Source organism: Calonectris borealis, chromosome 7, assembly GCF_964195595.1.
Source record: "Calonectris borealis chromosome 7, bCalBor7.hap1.2, whole genome shotgun sequence".
Lineage (NCBI taxonomy): Eukaryota > Metazoa > Chordata > Aves > Procellariiformes > Procellariidae > Calonectris > Calonectris borealis.
Genome location: NC_134318.1, coordinates 43,944,864 through 43,958,832, shown reverse-complemented (window position 1 = coordinate 43,958,832; position 13,969 = coordinate 43,944,864). Strand labels below are relative to the sequence as shown.

Genomic DNA, 13,969 nt, shown 5'->3' with positions numbered 1-13,969 from the left:
TGCTCGCCCTCGGGCAGCAGGGCGAGGCGGGAGGACCCGGCCGGCGGCAGGCAGCTTGGTCGGCAGCGTGGCCGGCGCCCGGGGAAGGACGCGTCCCCGTTGGCGATGGGTTGGTGCTGCTGGAGGCTGGAGCCTGGGCTGGGTGCGCAGGAGGGGCACTGGGGTCCTGAAACCCCGGGCAGGGAGGGTCTGTGTCTTGCAAGGGCAGAGTACTGCTGCCTTCCTAGGGGCAGTTTGTGGTTGTTTTTAACGAATTTACATTTTAATCGCTTCCTGCTGAAACAAATGGCATTATTTTGACTTTCAGAGCACAGCTATGTATGCAATAGATTAAAACCAATCTGCTGGAGGTTGGCAGCCAGCGGATGTGAGCAGAATGGAGTCAAGGCTGGGAGAGCAGCCCCGCGGTTGCCCGAAGCCGGTCTCCATTCGGAGGCAGCGAGCACAAAGCTCTCTCCCACAGCTCCCGGACACCATTCCCTGCTGGAAAGCTCTCCCCAGAGCTGGCCATCACATCCTAGAGGAAGCTCTTGTGCGTCTGCGCAGTTAAATACTGGGTGGGGTGGTGCAGCGCCCAAAACGGGAGTGCCCAGGCACTGCACGTGGAGCAGGGGTGCTTATGTTCCTAGCTCCCAAGTCACAGCCCGGGGATCAGGAATATTTGACAGCGGGGTAGCAGTGCTGAGTGGTGTGGGTCTCCGCCAGGTAAAGCAGCAAGTGAGGATATGGAACGTTTTACTAAATCTCTTTTTTCTCCTCCCCTTCTGTGGTACTTCAGGTGTGTATTGTGCAGAAGAGAGACACTGAGAAGATGTATGCCATGAAGTACATGAACAAACAGCAGTGCATCGAAAGAGATGAGGTTCGCAATGTGTTCAGAGAGCTGGAAATCCTGCAGGAGATCGAGCACGTGTTCCTGGTGAATCTCTGGTGAGCGTCTCCTCCTCTCTGCCTTCTGGGGCCGCCTGCCCTCAGGTGCTCGCGGACCCACGTTCTCCCCATCCTCTGCGGGTCATGGACATCCGTGGGAGAAACCCAGTGAGCTGCTTCCATGGAAGTCCACGGTAATGTGGAATGCGTTTGGGAAACATAGCTTGCTTTACACAGAAGCTATCCAAACGTTATGGCATCAAACATTTTAAAACAGCTTAGCTTCTCTTTTTCCGTCAAAAACCTTTATGTGTTTGTTGGGTGTTTTTCACAGCCTTCTTGCAGATGCCACTACCAGGTCCCTCCTAAGGGACCCCCTGCCAATTTAACCGTAAAGTATTTTTGTACCATGGCGTGTTGGTGTGTGCAGTTTGACTAAGGTGTCTTGGGGTAGTACGATGCTCCCCATGATTGCCATTAAAGAAATAGTCCATCTCACGTGCATGGAGATACTGAGAACTGTGACAGTCTGTGGTGAAGCAGATACTGCGTGGGGCCAATTTTTGTAGCAAATAACAGCTTGAAAAGTCAAAGAAACTAGCATTTTTAGAGATGATGATTTATAACTTCTATAGAAGAAAAATTATACAAAATATATAGTGTTTCACACAGAAGGTGTTTGGTCCATCCAAAGAACTCGATCTCGCAGAGATTGTCTAATAGTTTAAATAAAGAGAACTGCTCTCGGCCGTAGCCAGTGTGTTCAGCAGAGTGTTACTGCGGTAGGTCCTAACTCAAGAGGTTTTAGCGGGTGACTGAAAGCTGTCCTGACCGTGTTTGGGTCTGCGCAGGCTTAGGGTGTCCTTGAGGCAGGTAGGCAGTATTGCCAACCCAGCGGTTTTGTGCAGCCACAACCACAAGGAGAAAATAGTAAACGTGAAATAAAGGCCATGCTTACGTGGGAAATAATGGGTAAGCAAAAATGATATATTATGTAAAAAATGCAATGAAGTGCATCTGCAATGCACGGTGCACAGTAATCTTCTTCAGAGATTGCAAGGGTTATGTTACTACTGAAGTGTGTTTTTAAGGCTCCCTGATTTCATAGTGACGGAAAAGGGGCAGAAGCGGCAGTTTTTCCCAGGGAAGCAGCACACCTCGGATGGCCAGACAGGCCGAGCCGTGGGCAGCAGCTGGCCGCGGGCCTCCCCTCCCTCTCCGGCCATGTTGGGTGCGCAGCAGGCTGGACGGCGGGAAGATTTTTAAAAATTCAGAAAGTTTTGTATCCAAAGTTGATAACACTTTACATTCTTTTTGTTGATCTGTTGCTCCAGGATACCCAAATAAGGTAACATTTATTTTTTCAGCATTTTAGCAATTGCAAATTTTTTTTCCCAACAGTAATGAAATTCTTAAGAAAACTTGCTCTCGTAGCAAATTTTTCCCTTTCAGCTCGTACTTTTCGAATAAACCTACATTTAAGATGAGAGCAGAAGCGTGTGATTCATAAGTATTATACAATCCCACACGCTCTTTCCTTAGAAATACTGTCGCCAAATATAACAATTGAACGTTGTTTTGTAGTGTATCCTCACTGCTGCCAGTCTCCTGCGGGATCCACTGCAGATTTAGAGAGGCGTTTTACTCTACAGTAAATATAAATCTCTTTTTCTGGTTTATATGGTTAAATTAGCACTTGTGTTTTCCAATTCTTTTTCAGGATAGGCAGAGATATTTTAAGAATAGGTTTATCAGATTGTTTACCATTGAAAATGCGAAGTTTGTCTGAAGTGACTGGCCAGCAAAGCCCCAGCTCTGCCTGCAGCTCTGCCTGCAGCTCTGCCTGCAGCTCTGCCTGCTGGAGGGGTTACTCGGCAGCGCTGGGGAGGTGACGGTGGCAGGACGAGCGGGGGGAAGTTAATTGGGACACTTGCCTCTTCAAAGGAAGTGCTGCTTAGTGTAGCAATAGGTTAAAAAACAAGACAGCATCTTGAGTTGCGCTTGCTTAATTAGAAAGGTGTAAACACCGAAGCAGGCATATGTTCGTAGTGGGAATGTTTCCAGTTTTCACAGGAGCTGTGTAATTAGGAGAGGGAAGAAGCCTGACTTGGCTTTGTGACTCCCGTGAGGCTCAGCCTGCTGGCTCACGCGCCGCCGCTCCCGCAGGTACTCCTTCCAGGACGAGGAGGACATGTTCATGGTGGTGGACTTGCTCCTCGGTGGCGACCTGCGCTATCATCTGCAGCAAAACGTGCAGTTCACGGAAGAAACGGTCAAACTCTACATCTGTGAGATGGCGCTGGCTCTCGACTACCTACGCAGTCAGCATATTATCCACAGGTAAGCACGTGTCTCCTCCTCGGCAGCTGGCGGCAGCTGCCCGTGGGTGGTTTGGGGTGGGCGACGCTGTCTCTGCTGCAGTGAGGCCCTTAGCCCCATCGGTACCCCCAAGTCGGGGAACTGCCGGCGTTAAACCGCACCAGCAGTGCCGGGCCTGGGCACCCTCCGGCTGCGGGTCCGGCTCCCCGTCACTCAGAGGAAGCCTCACGCTTCGCCGGCGGCTGCAGGCGCCTTCCGGGGCGGTTTCAAAGAGATCTCACAGCAATAGGCCCAGCCTCGTGGCACTAATTTGCCTTAGAAATGATGCCCAAACAAGTCAGATGCTCCCACTTTTTTGCCCAGTTGCCCAGGAGAAGCATGTTTCTAGTCCATCATAAAGGGGCTTCTCTCATGTTAGGGTATTTTTGTTTTATTTGTTTCTAATTTTTGGTAGATAAAGAAGTTGCAGGTTTTTTGTTGTTGTGTTGCATCCTTGATCTGACTGGGATTTCATCTTGCTGTAACCTTGCTTCTTTTCCCAGAGATGTAAAACCAGACAACATCCTCCTCGATGAGCAAGGTAGGATCCCCCTGCCTTGCTTTGTCTGCCTCCTTCATTCGAGGGACAGATTCGTTACAGTCTTGAATACTCTGCATCTTTTTATCTGGGAAAAGTGTGGAAGAGGCACCTCTCCTCCTAACTGATCAGTGCTTGGTTGGATGTACCTGTGCACCGTAATGCCAGGGAAGATCCGCCAAGGGCCCCTCTCCCCTTAGCCCGCCTGGCCTCGCCCGCGCTCTGCCTCCTTTCTCGCGAGTGCCCCGGGGCGCGGGTCGCCGCGCCAGAGGTGCGGTGCCTGGCATCCCGGGAGGCACGGAGCACACGGACTGTCGTTGTTGAGTTTTACAGTGAGTGACCTGCACATGCACTTCTAGGACAGTTTTGATGTCTTCCTGGGGGATGGATCTGGGCTGAGCCAGGTGGAGTGAGCCCAGGAACCTGTATGAGAGCATCTGTTGGTAACGTTGTCTCAGTGGGCTACATAGGAGAAATGCCATAGCAGATCCTATAATGACCTCCATTCCGGTAGTAGATCTGATAAAAGGAAGACATAGTCTCTCAGGCTCCAAGCCATCTGAGTTTTATCATAAAGCCTCATAAAAACCAAAGCTTGCACTTGCATGGAAGTTCATTAGAAAATAGCGCAGGGTATAAAGGGAAAAAAGAGATGTAAGGAAGGACTTCATAGGACAAGACAGTCTGTGATTTACACACCATTTTCATAGCTGCCTTGTAGGTAGAGAGCAGAAAGTAGCTCCAGAAGGGGAAGTGGGTGGGTTTTCTGTACACCAGGCTGGCTTGAAAATAATGACCTTTTCTGAATTTTAGCTTTCAATCCTGATGACAGAGAAAGTAGGAACAGAGAGAAGGTGTTCCAGCACTTTTTAGAAATATCTTGACGATTTCTTCGTACAGCCTTAGGGTTTGGGAAGTATTGTTATGATTTCATTCAACTGACATGTCCAAATTTGCTGTGGTCTGGTACAGAGTGGCAGTGGAGTGTTTTAGCTCTGGGACTTTGGGGTAGTCGTGGTTCAATGGCTTTCATCAAAAATGGTTCTAGGGTTTAATCAACGCGACCAAGGCAATATCTTAGTATAGTGTTTCCCTTGTTGTCTTCTTCACTGGCTGTAGTTTCTGGCTAGAGCAATTGGACCAAGTGCTGGAGCTGGTATAGGTTACTAGTTCGCTCCAAGTGCGATTTAAAATCAAGACCCAAAGCTAGGTACCATTTAATCACCTGGCCAGCCTGAGATCCTGGGAAAGCTTCAGGATCTGTTATGGCCGTTCGGTGGGGTCTAACCCTGACCTACCTGCACCCATGCTACTGTCTGAGGGCAGAAGCTTATGAAAAGAAATGTGTTCTGACTCTACAGTGCCAATGTTCTGCGCTGCGATTAATTCCTTCTTAAAATGTGTCTTTATTTAAGGTCATGCACATTTAACAGATTTTAATATTGCAACAATAATTAGGGATGGTGAAAGAGCAACTGCATTAGCTGGAACAAAGCCATACATGGGTAAGAAATAATAGCTGTTCCTTACGTCTGTATTTTACATTTCAGTATGCTCACCGCATGCCGCCTGAGAGTCCCTGTCTGTGACAAAGGCACTGAATTAATTTAGCACGTTAATGCATGTGCGCAAGTCATTCAGCAGAGCCTGATCATTTGAAAAGTGAAACTCCCAGGGTGAATGAATCGCTGTCAGCACACCCTCCCCATCCCGCCCTGCCCTCCCCAGTGGCCCCGGGCTGGGACTTGGTGCGTCCCGGCGGGCACTGGGTTTCTGCCGTCCCTCACTCGCTCGGCTGGGAGGGCTCTCCCCGTGTGCGCCGGATAACCCAGCTGCCCAGCGAGGGCAGGCCTGCTGCTGCTGCTGCTGCTGCTGCTGACTGCGGCTTGCAAAGCCTCCCCTCGGGCAGTAGTGCATAAAAATAACCGTAAGGTTTACATAATGACTTACATGAAATTGAAATAGAAACAAACTGAAGTCAGCGAATAACTTGTTGCATTTTGCCTTTTCTGTTCAGCCCCGGAGATTTTCCATTCCTTCCTGAACGGCGGGACGGGCTACTCCTTCGAGGTTGATTGGTGGTCGCTGGGAATCATGGCTTACGAACTGCTGCGGGGCTGGGTAGGGCTCCCGGACGGGCCGAGGCCTAAGAACGTGCTTTCTGATTGACCGCAGAGAGGAGAGGGAACTTCTTCTCATCTTTCTGCTTTTTTCCCCCAGAGACCGTACGACATCCATTCCAACAACCCTGTGGAGTCTTTAATTCAGCTCTTCAGCACTGTGAGCGTTCAGTACTCGTCTGCATGGTCAAAAGAAATGGTTGCTCTATTAAGAAAGGTAAATAGTCCTGCTGGCATGGTTTACATTGCACATTAGCCGCAGTGCGTGTGAGACTAGCTGGAAAATTTTCAGCATATTAATAAATAATGTAAAATTGAAATAGGACTCATTTTTATGACTTTGTTCAGGCTTAAGCACAGATTAATCTTGTGTTTTGTTTGTTTATTATCCCTGTAATAAGATGCATTATTTTTGACAGCAAGGGAAGGAAAAAGGCTGGTTTTGGTGTGACGATCAAATCCTTACCTGGGTTAGAACTGTGCCCTTCCAGCATCCCCCTCTGTGATCGTCGTAACCTAAAAAGGCAGCGATCGTGGCCGAGACGGCCGTGTGAGATGGAGGAGCGTGTGCTGCCCCTGCTGCGTTAGCTGACCTCTCACCAGTTCTGCCGGGCCGAAGGGTCTGATTCGGTGTGTTCGGTTGTGAGGACTGTCGGGGGGGGTTCCATATCTATGGGACAGTCTGCTGCTGCTTTCCTTGTACTGTTACGAGAAAGTTGTTGATCTGGTGTGGAGGCTGTAGTTTCAGCTTCTGCTTGCTTGAGAACTCAGAAAAGTAGCTGATGAGTGTGCCATAAAAAAGATACACACAGTGCTGACAGCAACTAAGTGACTCCGATGTAAGTTAATGTTGGATGGACAATTTACATAATTAGATTTTGTTTTAATGAGAAGCAGCGTTAGTTACAACTGCAGCGGAGCATTTGGCAAGTTTACATTGCCATCTGCTGGGCTGCCAGCAGTCGGGCTTCTAGAGACGGGGCGGGAATTAAATGTCTCACCAGGAAAATGCCAGCAGCCACCTCAGCGGAAGGACCCCCGTGTCCCCCCGGAGCGCTGGGGTTTCTGTAGCCCTGCCCGCTGGGGCAGCCCGGGGGCTCTGCTGGCGCCCAGGGGCGATGCCAGGCGCTGCGTTGCCCACCCGCCCGCCGGGGCCAGCTCTGCTCCCTGCGCCCGGCATCCATGCCCTGCATCTCCTTCCCGCTGGGCTGGTGCCGTCGCAGCAGCCTTGCTCAGGAATTGGGAATTCCTCTCTTTTCATTTTAAAGATTAAGATAATTCTATGCTGTGAAAAAGTGCCTGAAAATTTCCCCAGGCGGCAGTTGCTGGTCGAGGCGGTCTTTTACCCCGTGCCTCTCACAAGCATCCTCTGCTTGGGCACTTGGTGGGCCAAGGGGACCCTAAGTACGGTCACCATTACCTGCTTCTTGCATAGTTACCTTTGGCATTGGAAAAATACTCAGTGCTGACTTTATTTCCTGCAAAAAGGCTGTAGCCACCTATAATTAGTGTGCCTAGAATTATGCTGTGGTTTTTTGAAGGAAATGGTCCTAGATGGGCATTTTGTAGAGGTCCTACCGTAGGTGTCCATCAGTCGGGAGACCGTATGTGCTCAGTTTGCGGATGCCCAAAACCGAGCTGGGGCAGCTGTAGGTCAGGACTCAAATTCTAAGTGCTCTGGAAAAATGGCAAGAACTGGTCCAGAGGTGGGGTGCAGCTCCGGCGCCGGAGGCAGTGGCACGGGCAGGTAGGGGGGCAGCTCCTGGAGGGGGCGAGGGTGGGCGCAACTCGCCCGCCACGAGCATCCTGCACTTGGGAGAGGAGGGACGTGCACGGGGCTCTGAGGATGCGCTGCGAAGGGGGCATCAACCGAGCTTCGGTGAAGATTTTCACAGGGGGGAGACCAGGCACAGAATTTTCTGGAAGCCCTACCCAGATCCCATGTTAGACACACCTCCACGTTAGACGTCCCTCCACGTTAGACCTAGCTCCCTGTTAGACATACCTCCGTGTCAGACGTATCTCCACATTAGACATATCTCCGCGTTAGGCGTACCTCCAGCGGTCTGGAAGCTGTAACTCAAGTCAGCTGAGCATACAGCGTGGTACACGGTGCTGAATTCTTTGAAAAATCAGTCCTCAGTCTGGTGTCTCAGTGGATCAAGCAATCATTTTTTTTTTCTCTGTGCTTAGTAATCCATGTGTGTGATAAATGAAGTAGTATCCCTGGTGTCACAGAAGTGGTGTGAAAATAGGACATGCGGAGGTTGAAACCGAAACGATGAGCCTTTGGGGGAATCAACGTCTTTACAAGGGAGTAAGGTCTGTCCCTGCTGTGGGGAGGAGCGCGCCGGGGCGGCAGTGCCCGGGTGCCGTGGTGAAGGGTCGTGCATCGTAGGTAGGCACGGAGGGAGCAAACCCACGCTGGTCCAAGTGCTCACAGCTCACGGTGCCGAATTTTTGTCTGTCTGGTTCCACAACCTCCAGAACATTTTTCTAATGTGGTTTTTTTCTACAGTCTGTTACATATTTGCCATGACAGAAAGGTTGCTGCATGGCTGAACCATCCGAGCGCATCCAAAAGGCAGGATGATGCTGGGATCCTTTTCTTTCTCCTCTGGCAGGAATGCTTTTCTCTCCCCAGCTGCTGACGGTGAACCCTGAGCATCGCTTTTCCTGCCTGGCTGACGTTCAGGCCTCGGCGTACTTGTCCGGCGTGGTCTGGAGCGACGTCTGCGAGAAGCGGGTGGAGCCGGGCTTCGTCCCCAATGTGAGTAGGAGCCGCCTGTGTCCCGGCCCCGAGCAGGGTCGGTTCTCGTCGTTAGAGGAACCGCTGCGTTCAGCAGAGGCTTTCTGTCAGAGAAGCAGTTTCTGAGTGTATTTGCTGTGAGAGGGTCTCTGCTGTGCCTAACGCGCGTGGTGTCGTGTCGTGTGTCCCGGCAGAAGGGCCGCCTGCACTGCGACCCCACCTTCGAGCTGGAGGAGATGATTCTGGAGTCGAGGCCCTTGCACAAGAAGAAGAAGAGGCTTGCAAAGAACAAGTCGAGGGATAACAGCAAAGATAGCTCACAGTCTGTAAGTGCTTTCTGGGGTGACAGCTGGCCAGGAAAAAAGGTTGAGCTGCTGAAATTGGGGATGTTAGCAGCAGTTACTGAGACAATGCAGTAACTGCAGATTTATTTTTATAAAAACATTTGCCCGATGGAGTATTCCTGACCACCGTATGTTTCTCTTAGGTAAGTTTGATAAAACTCTTTCACAGTAATCTGTACTTTGGAAAATGAAATGAGAAACAGAGGTCTGGGCACACCTGTCAAGAGAAAAACTAAAAAAAAACACACGTCCATACGATCGTCACCTTTCCGAGAGGCGCTGCCCAGTGTCTGCGACCGCTGTCGGTGGGGTTACACAGTAGTGGTTTATTCAAGCACTGATGATGGCCATGCAGAAACATCTGGCCAGTCAGTCCCATTTTTGAGTAACTATCCCATGTTTTCTCTCGCCACATGAGCTGTGCGGCAGGGTAAGGCCTGCGGCTCTGCCAGGCTCCTGCGCTGGGGCGAGCTCCGGCTGTGCCGGCTGGGGAGGCCGGCACGTGAGCATGGGAGAAGTGTGGCAGAGTGCCCGCGGGCGCTTTCTGCAGAGAGGGATCCATTAGCTGGGAGAGTAAACTAGAGATGAAATGCATTTGTTTCTTCTTTCCACTGTGGGAGTCACGGTGCTTTTATGTCACTGGGGAGACAAATAGAAGAATCTCGGTTTTACAGAGCAGACACGTCTCGGGAGTAAAACCAGCTCCTTACGCAGCAGAGCAGGTGCTCGGTCCTGCAGAAACCAGAGTTTCGTAAGGGGTGTTTGCAGGTAGGGTGGTGTGCCGGGGAGGCCTGTGGGAGCAAACGCACGTCACCCACTGTCGCTGCTTCCCCTGCGCAGTGCCTCTGAGCTGCGCAAATCCCAGGCTAAGGGAACAAACATTGCTCCCCCCAGCGAGGTCAGGACCATCCGCTGTCTGAGAGCAGCAGGGAGCGCCGGGCAGGATTTTGCCTGTCTCGTTGTCTGCGCCAATTAGCTGCAATGGATCCCTTCCCTCTTCAGCAGGAGTTAATGCTGCGATCAATGAGACTTACTGTAAATGCTAAAGAATAAAATGGGAAGCAAGGGAGGAAAAAACAGAATAAGCAAATTTGCAAATATCTCTCCGAGGTTTTGCTGCCAGGAGAGTTAAGGGCACGTTGCCTGCAGGAGCCTGTCCCTCGCCGTGGCCGTGGCCCGTGGCTGGGGGTGCACGGGTGGGCGGCGCGAGGGCTGGGCGAGACTTTGCCTGGGCAGGAGACAGGCGTCCCTGCTTCGGTTGGAGGTGGAGTGGAGCAGCAGCATCTGGCTTCAGAGGAGGTCTCTGCACCTAGACAGAGGTGATGCGGGAGGTAAAATAAAGGCAGAAATGGAAAGCGTGGGCTGTTTGCACACCCGCGTTTCCCTTCTGCCCCGTGGGTGCTGTCAGCTTCGCAGCACGCGTCCAGCCAGCGTAGCTGCAGAGCCCCTGGGCCGGGCCAGCCGGCCGCGGGGGAGCAGCCGTCTGTGGGACAAGGCAGCAGGTTTGTGCCTTGTTGTTGCAAGGACTCACAGGCGCAGGCTTTCTGCTGATCTCTCCCCCGTGCTGGCTTTCCTTCCTATGGGCAGATAGCACTCCCAAAACCAGAATACACAGATAAACCTGTTGTGTTTGTCTGGAAAACTGTGTGCTATCTGTGTTTTATGGAAAACTGTGCTCACCACAGATGAAACAAGCCACCGGTGAAAGCCACGAAGGCAGTCAGCTATGCTCTTGCCATCATCTGTTTCAGGTGAAGTTTCTGGCTGGGAGGCTCTGTGCATACAGCGGTGCTGTAGGCAGCAATGAGATGCAAGCAGGACTGCTTATGGATGTATTGTTTTTCTTCAACAGGAAAATGACTATCTCCAAGAATGCCTTGAAGCTATCCAGCAAGACTTTGTCATCTTTAACAGAGAGAAGTGAGTGTGCGGGGGTAATATTTTTGAAAGAAAAAATACTCTTTTTCCTGACTTCCCTTAGGAATCAGAGTGCCAGTGCCTGACGGCGGGGAGCATCTCGCCGCGGGCTTAGCCCGGGCTTAGCCCCGGGTGACTGCCGTCAGCTGAGGAGCTCAGGTGCAGCCTCTGTATGAAAAGCAGTTCTCACCAAAACGGGAGACAAGATCAGGGATTATTAATCACTGCCATTAAATAAAATATGCTGCAGAGAGACTTCTAGGGCTTAACATATGTATGTGACGCTGCTTCCCCCATTGCATCTTCTCATCCATCCTGCTTTTAGAGGATGATGTTTTGGAAAATGAAGGCATGCCAGGAACGTGCTAAAATCTCTGCAGGGCATGAGCGGGCAGTGAAAGCGCTGGAGTTAAAGCAGCTGCTTTCCCCCGTGTTGGAGCACGTTGACATGGGAGTGTTTGGTTCCTAAGTAAAACAGGAGACAGCCTCCGTGGAGGAGGTGGTGCGTGGCCGGGAGCCTGCTGGCCTGGCCACGGCACAGGGCGCTTGTGGCTGAGGTCTGGGTGGGCAGCGCTCCTGAAAGCTGAAGGAGGTCACTGCGGGGTATTTCGGTGTGTTTCGGTGTGTTTTGCTGATAGGTTGGTCCCTGTCATGACCTTTTTATGTGCTCTGTGTGTGCTCTGGAGAGACTCCTCTCATTTACCATGGGTCTGCTGTAGGCACCTCGCGAGGAGTGGTGCATGGGCAGCCCCGGGCACGCTGGCTGCTGTAGACCACCTTCACACCACTCCTTCTGCGGGGCATTTGATCTGGGGATGACTGTGTAACGCCTGGTTCCTCTGCTCCACACAGGCTAAAGAAGAGCCAGGAGCAGATGAGCGAGTCCATGTCCCCCCCCGAGACCACCGACGAAGCGGAGACGGAGGCCGAGTCTGAGACCTCCAACTTGAACATGTGCAGCTCCGTCTGCTCCTCCGCGGGCAGCAGCTAGGCTGCAGCCGCCGGGCGAGGGTCGCCGGCCCGCGCCGCGCCGATAACCCGTTCTCAGGTTGCGCTGAGCACCACAGGCTGTCCTCCGATACCACCGGAGAGCACTGACAACTAGTCTTGCAAAGCTGTAGCAAAAGAGAGAGTTCTTACAGAACTGCATTCCTGGATTTAACAGAGCGCCAGTTTGGCACACTGGTTGCCTGTCATGGGTAGAGATACTTGCTATGCAACTTGCCGGAGGAGGTAGTTTAACTTCTTTACTTGTTCTTTTTTAATGTCGGATTGCTGACCTGCACATGTTTTTAATACAGTAAGATGACAAGAAAAGACGTTACGTCCTTGGGTACAGCCAGGGGAGACACCGACCAGGTGTGGAGCGGGAGGAAGGCTGAATAGGTGGTCTAAATTTTACTCTGGCACTCTCTGTTCGTAAAGGCTGTCGTAGGGACAAGCAAACCCCGTGTAAATCTGAGCAGCGCTGGGGCCTCTCCGGGCTGTGGCAGGCGGCACCAGCCTCCTGGGAGCCTCGAGCTGTTTGGGTCCTGCAGCCTAAGGACATCCCAGGCACGTCCTTGTCCTCCGTCACCTGTCAGAGTTTCTTTCCCGACTCGGGGCAAATAAATGTTTTTTTGTGCACTCCATGGATTCTTCTGGGGCTGGGTAGCGATTAAACATGTAATTGAGATGCAGAATGTATTCAAAATATTTGCTTTCTTCACATAGCTGCTGCGAGTGGCGAGGAGCTGTGCGAACGGATCGGAGGGTTTGGTTCTGTTTGTCCAGGTTTGGAGGACACAGTTTATCACAGGTTCAGATGTTACTGGGGACAAAGTGGCCTTGCACCCGCCTTGCAATGCTGCTCAGTTATGAGAGAGGAGAATATCTTATTTCACCCTTTGATTTACTTATTTTCAGTGTAAAGTAAAAGTACTGTATATAATTTACCAATACCTGTTTTAACTTCTTAATAAGACAGGAGATCTCCTTAACTTGTTCCAGCTGTGGATATTGCCTTTCTTCTTGTTTCAGAAGCCTTCACTATATTAGTTGCTTAATCTGCTGTAGAGTGGCTTTTGGTTCTATTGCTAAAAATGAGCCATGGGTTCTGCTGCAACGTACGGCTATCGTGATACACAGGGGTTTCGTTAGAACTGCATTCACTTTCAAACTGTCAACATTTGTTTGCTGCCAGACACTAAGAGGTTGCAGGGTTTGCATCCTTACTGTATATTCATAATGCAAAACCGGATAGAAAATGTTTTTAACAGATGCAGACTCTTTCAGGACAAATTTTGCTGTGTTTTCAGTTTCTGCGAATGAAACAGAAAGGCGTAACTGGTATGAAACAATTTTATATGAAAAATGACACGACACATTTATTTTCCACAGTTTTATGTGGAAATTAGTACGTGGCTAAAATTGTGCAGAACCAAATTTTCATAGAAGTCCTGAAAAGAAGTGTTTGGGTGTGCAGGCACAACTTGTATGGGAGAGGGAAGCCAAAGCTTTGGTGCCAGTTGCACAGTTATTTTCAGGACAGAGCCAGGAAAACGCTGTCAGAAACGGCAGCTCTTGCCGGGGCGGTGGGCATCCAGCCCCTCGGCCGTGCCTGGTGAGGGACCAGGGCCGACCGCGGGGCCCCGGCGCCGGCCGCGGGTCCTTGCCCAGGCACGGCCAGCGCCTCGTTAGGAGCTGCGTTAATGACGGGCTGGAGGGGAGCTGCAGCCGCTCAGTGAGCGAGGTCTGAAATAAACGCTTTCCCCTGTGCCTTTTCCCCAGCTACGGGGGGCACCCGCACCCCGGCTCTGAGCCGGGGCTGCGCTGGGAGCGACCTGCCCTCTCTGCCCCGCCAAACTTCCAGTCTGATTACGGGGTACCAGGGTAACCTCCTTACCCTGATCACCTAATTACCTTCTCCCGCACACGGAGCCCACCTGCGTGCTCTGGCCCCGTTTGCTGCCGGCGAGCAGCCCCTGCTCTCTGCGTGGGCAGCCTGGTCCTCGCCCCCGCGCGCCCCACGCTCGCCTCGCTTCCCCCGTCCCCGGCCGGGCAGCCGGCTCTGTCCCGGCGCAGCGCGGTGCGC

At 51.7% G+C, this 13,969-nt stretch overlaps 1 protein-coding gene across 1 annotated transcript; it reads left to right on the top strand.

Moving 5' to 3' along the window:
- The first annotated feature begins 796 nt into the window (after window positions 1-796).
- STK32C (serine/threonine kinase 32C) lies at window positions 797-12,873 on the top strand. The gene is made up of 10 exons (XM_075155494.1): window positions 797-930; window positions 3,037-3,210; window positions 3,732-3,769; window positions 5,182-5,271; window positions 5,784-5,887; window positions 5,987-6,103; window positions 8,531-8,656; window positions 8,830-8,961; window positions 10,832-10,899; window positions 11,749-12,873. The coding sequence occupies exons 1-10, from the start codon at window positions 812-814 to the stop codon at window positions 11,885-11,887; spliced, it is 1,107 nt and encodes a 368-aa protein (XP_075011595.1). The 5' UTR covers window positions 797-811; the 3' UTR covers window positions 11,888-12,873.
- Window positions 12,874-13,969: the final 1,096 nt, after the last annotated feature.

Excerpts from the sequence above, each read along its gene's own strand:
- STK32C (XM_075155494.1), top strand. The coding sequence starts at position 812 with ATGTATGCCATGAAGTACATGAACAAACAGCAGTGCATCGAAAGAGAT. Across the intron at positions 5,888-5,986 it reads ACGAACTGCTGCGGGGCTGG|AGACCGTACGACATCCATTC; the intron begins GTAGGGCTCCCG and ends TTTTTCCCCCAG. Across the intron at positions 10,900-11,748 it reads GTCATCTTTAACAGAGAGAA|GCTAAAGAAGAGCCAGGAGC; the intron begins GTGAGTGTGCGG and ends TGCTCCACACAG.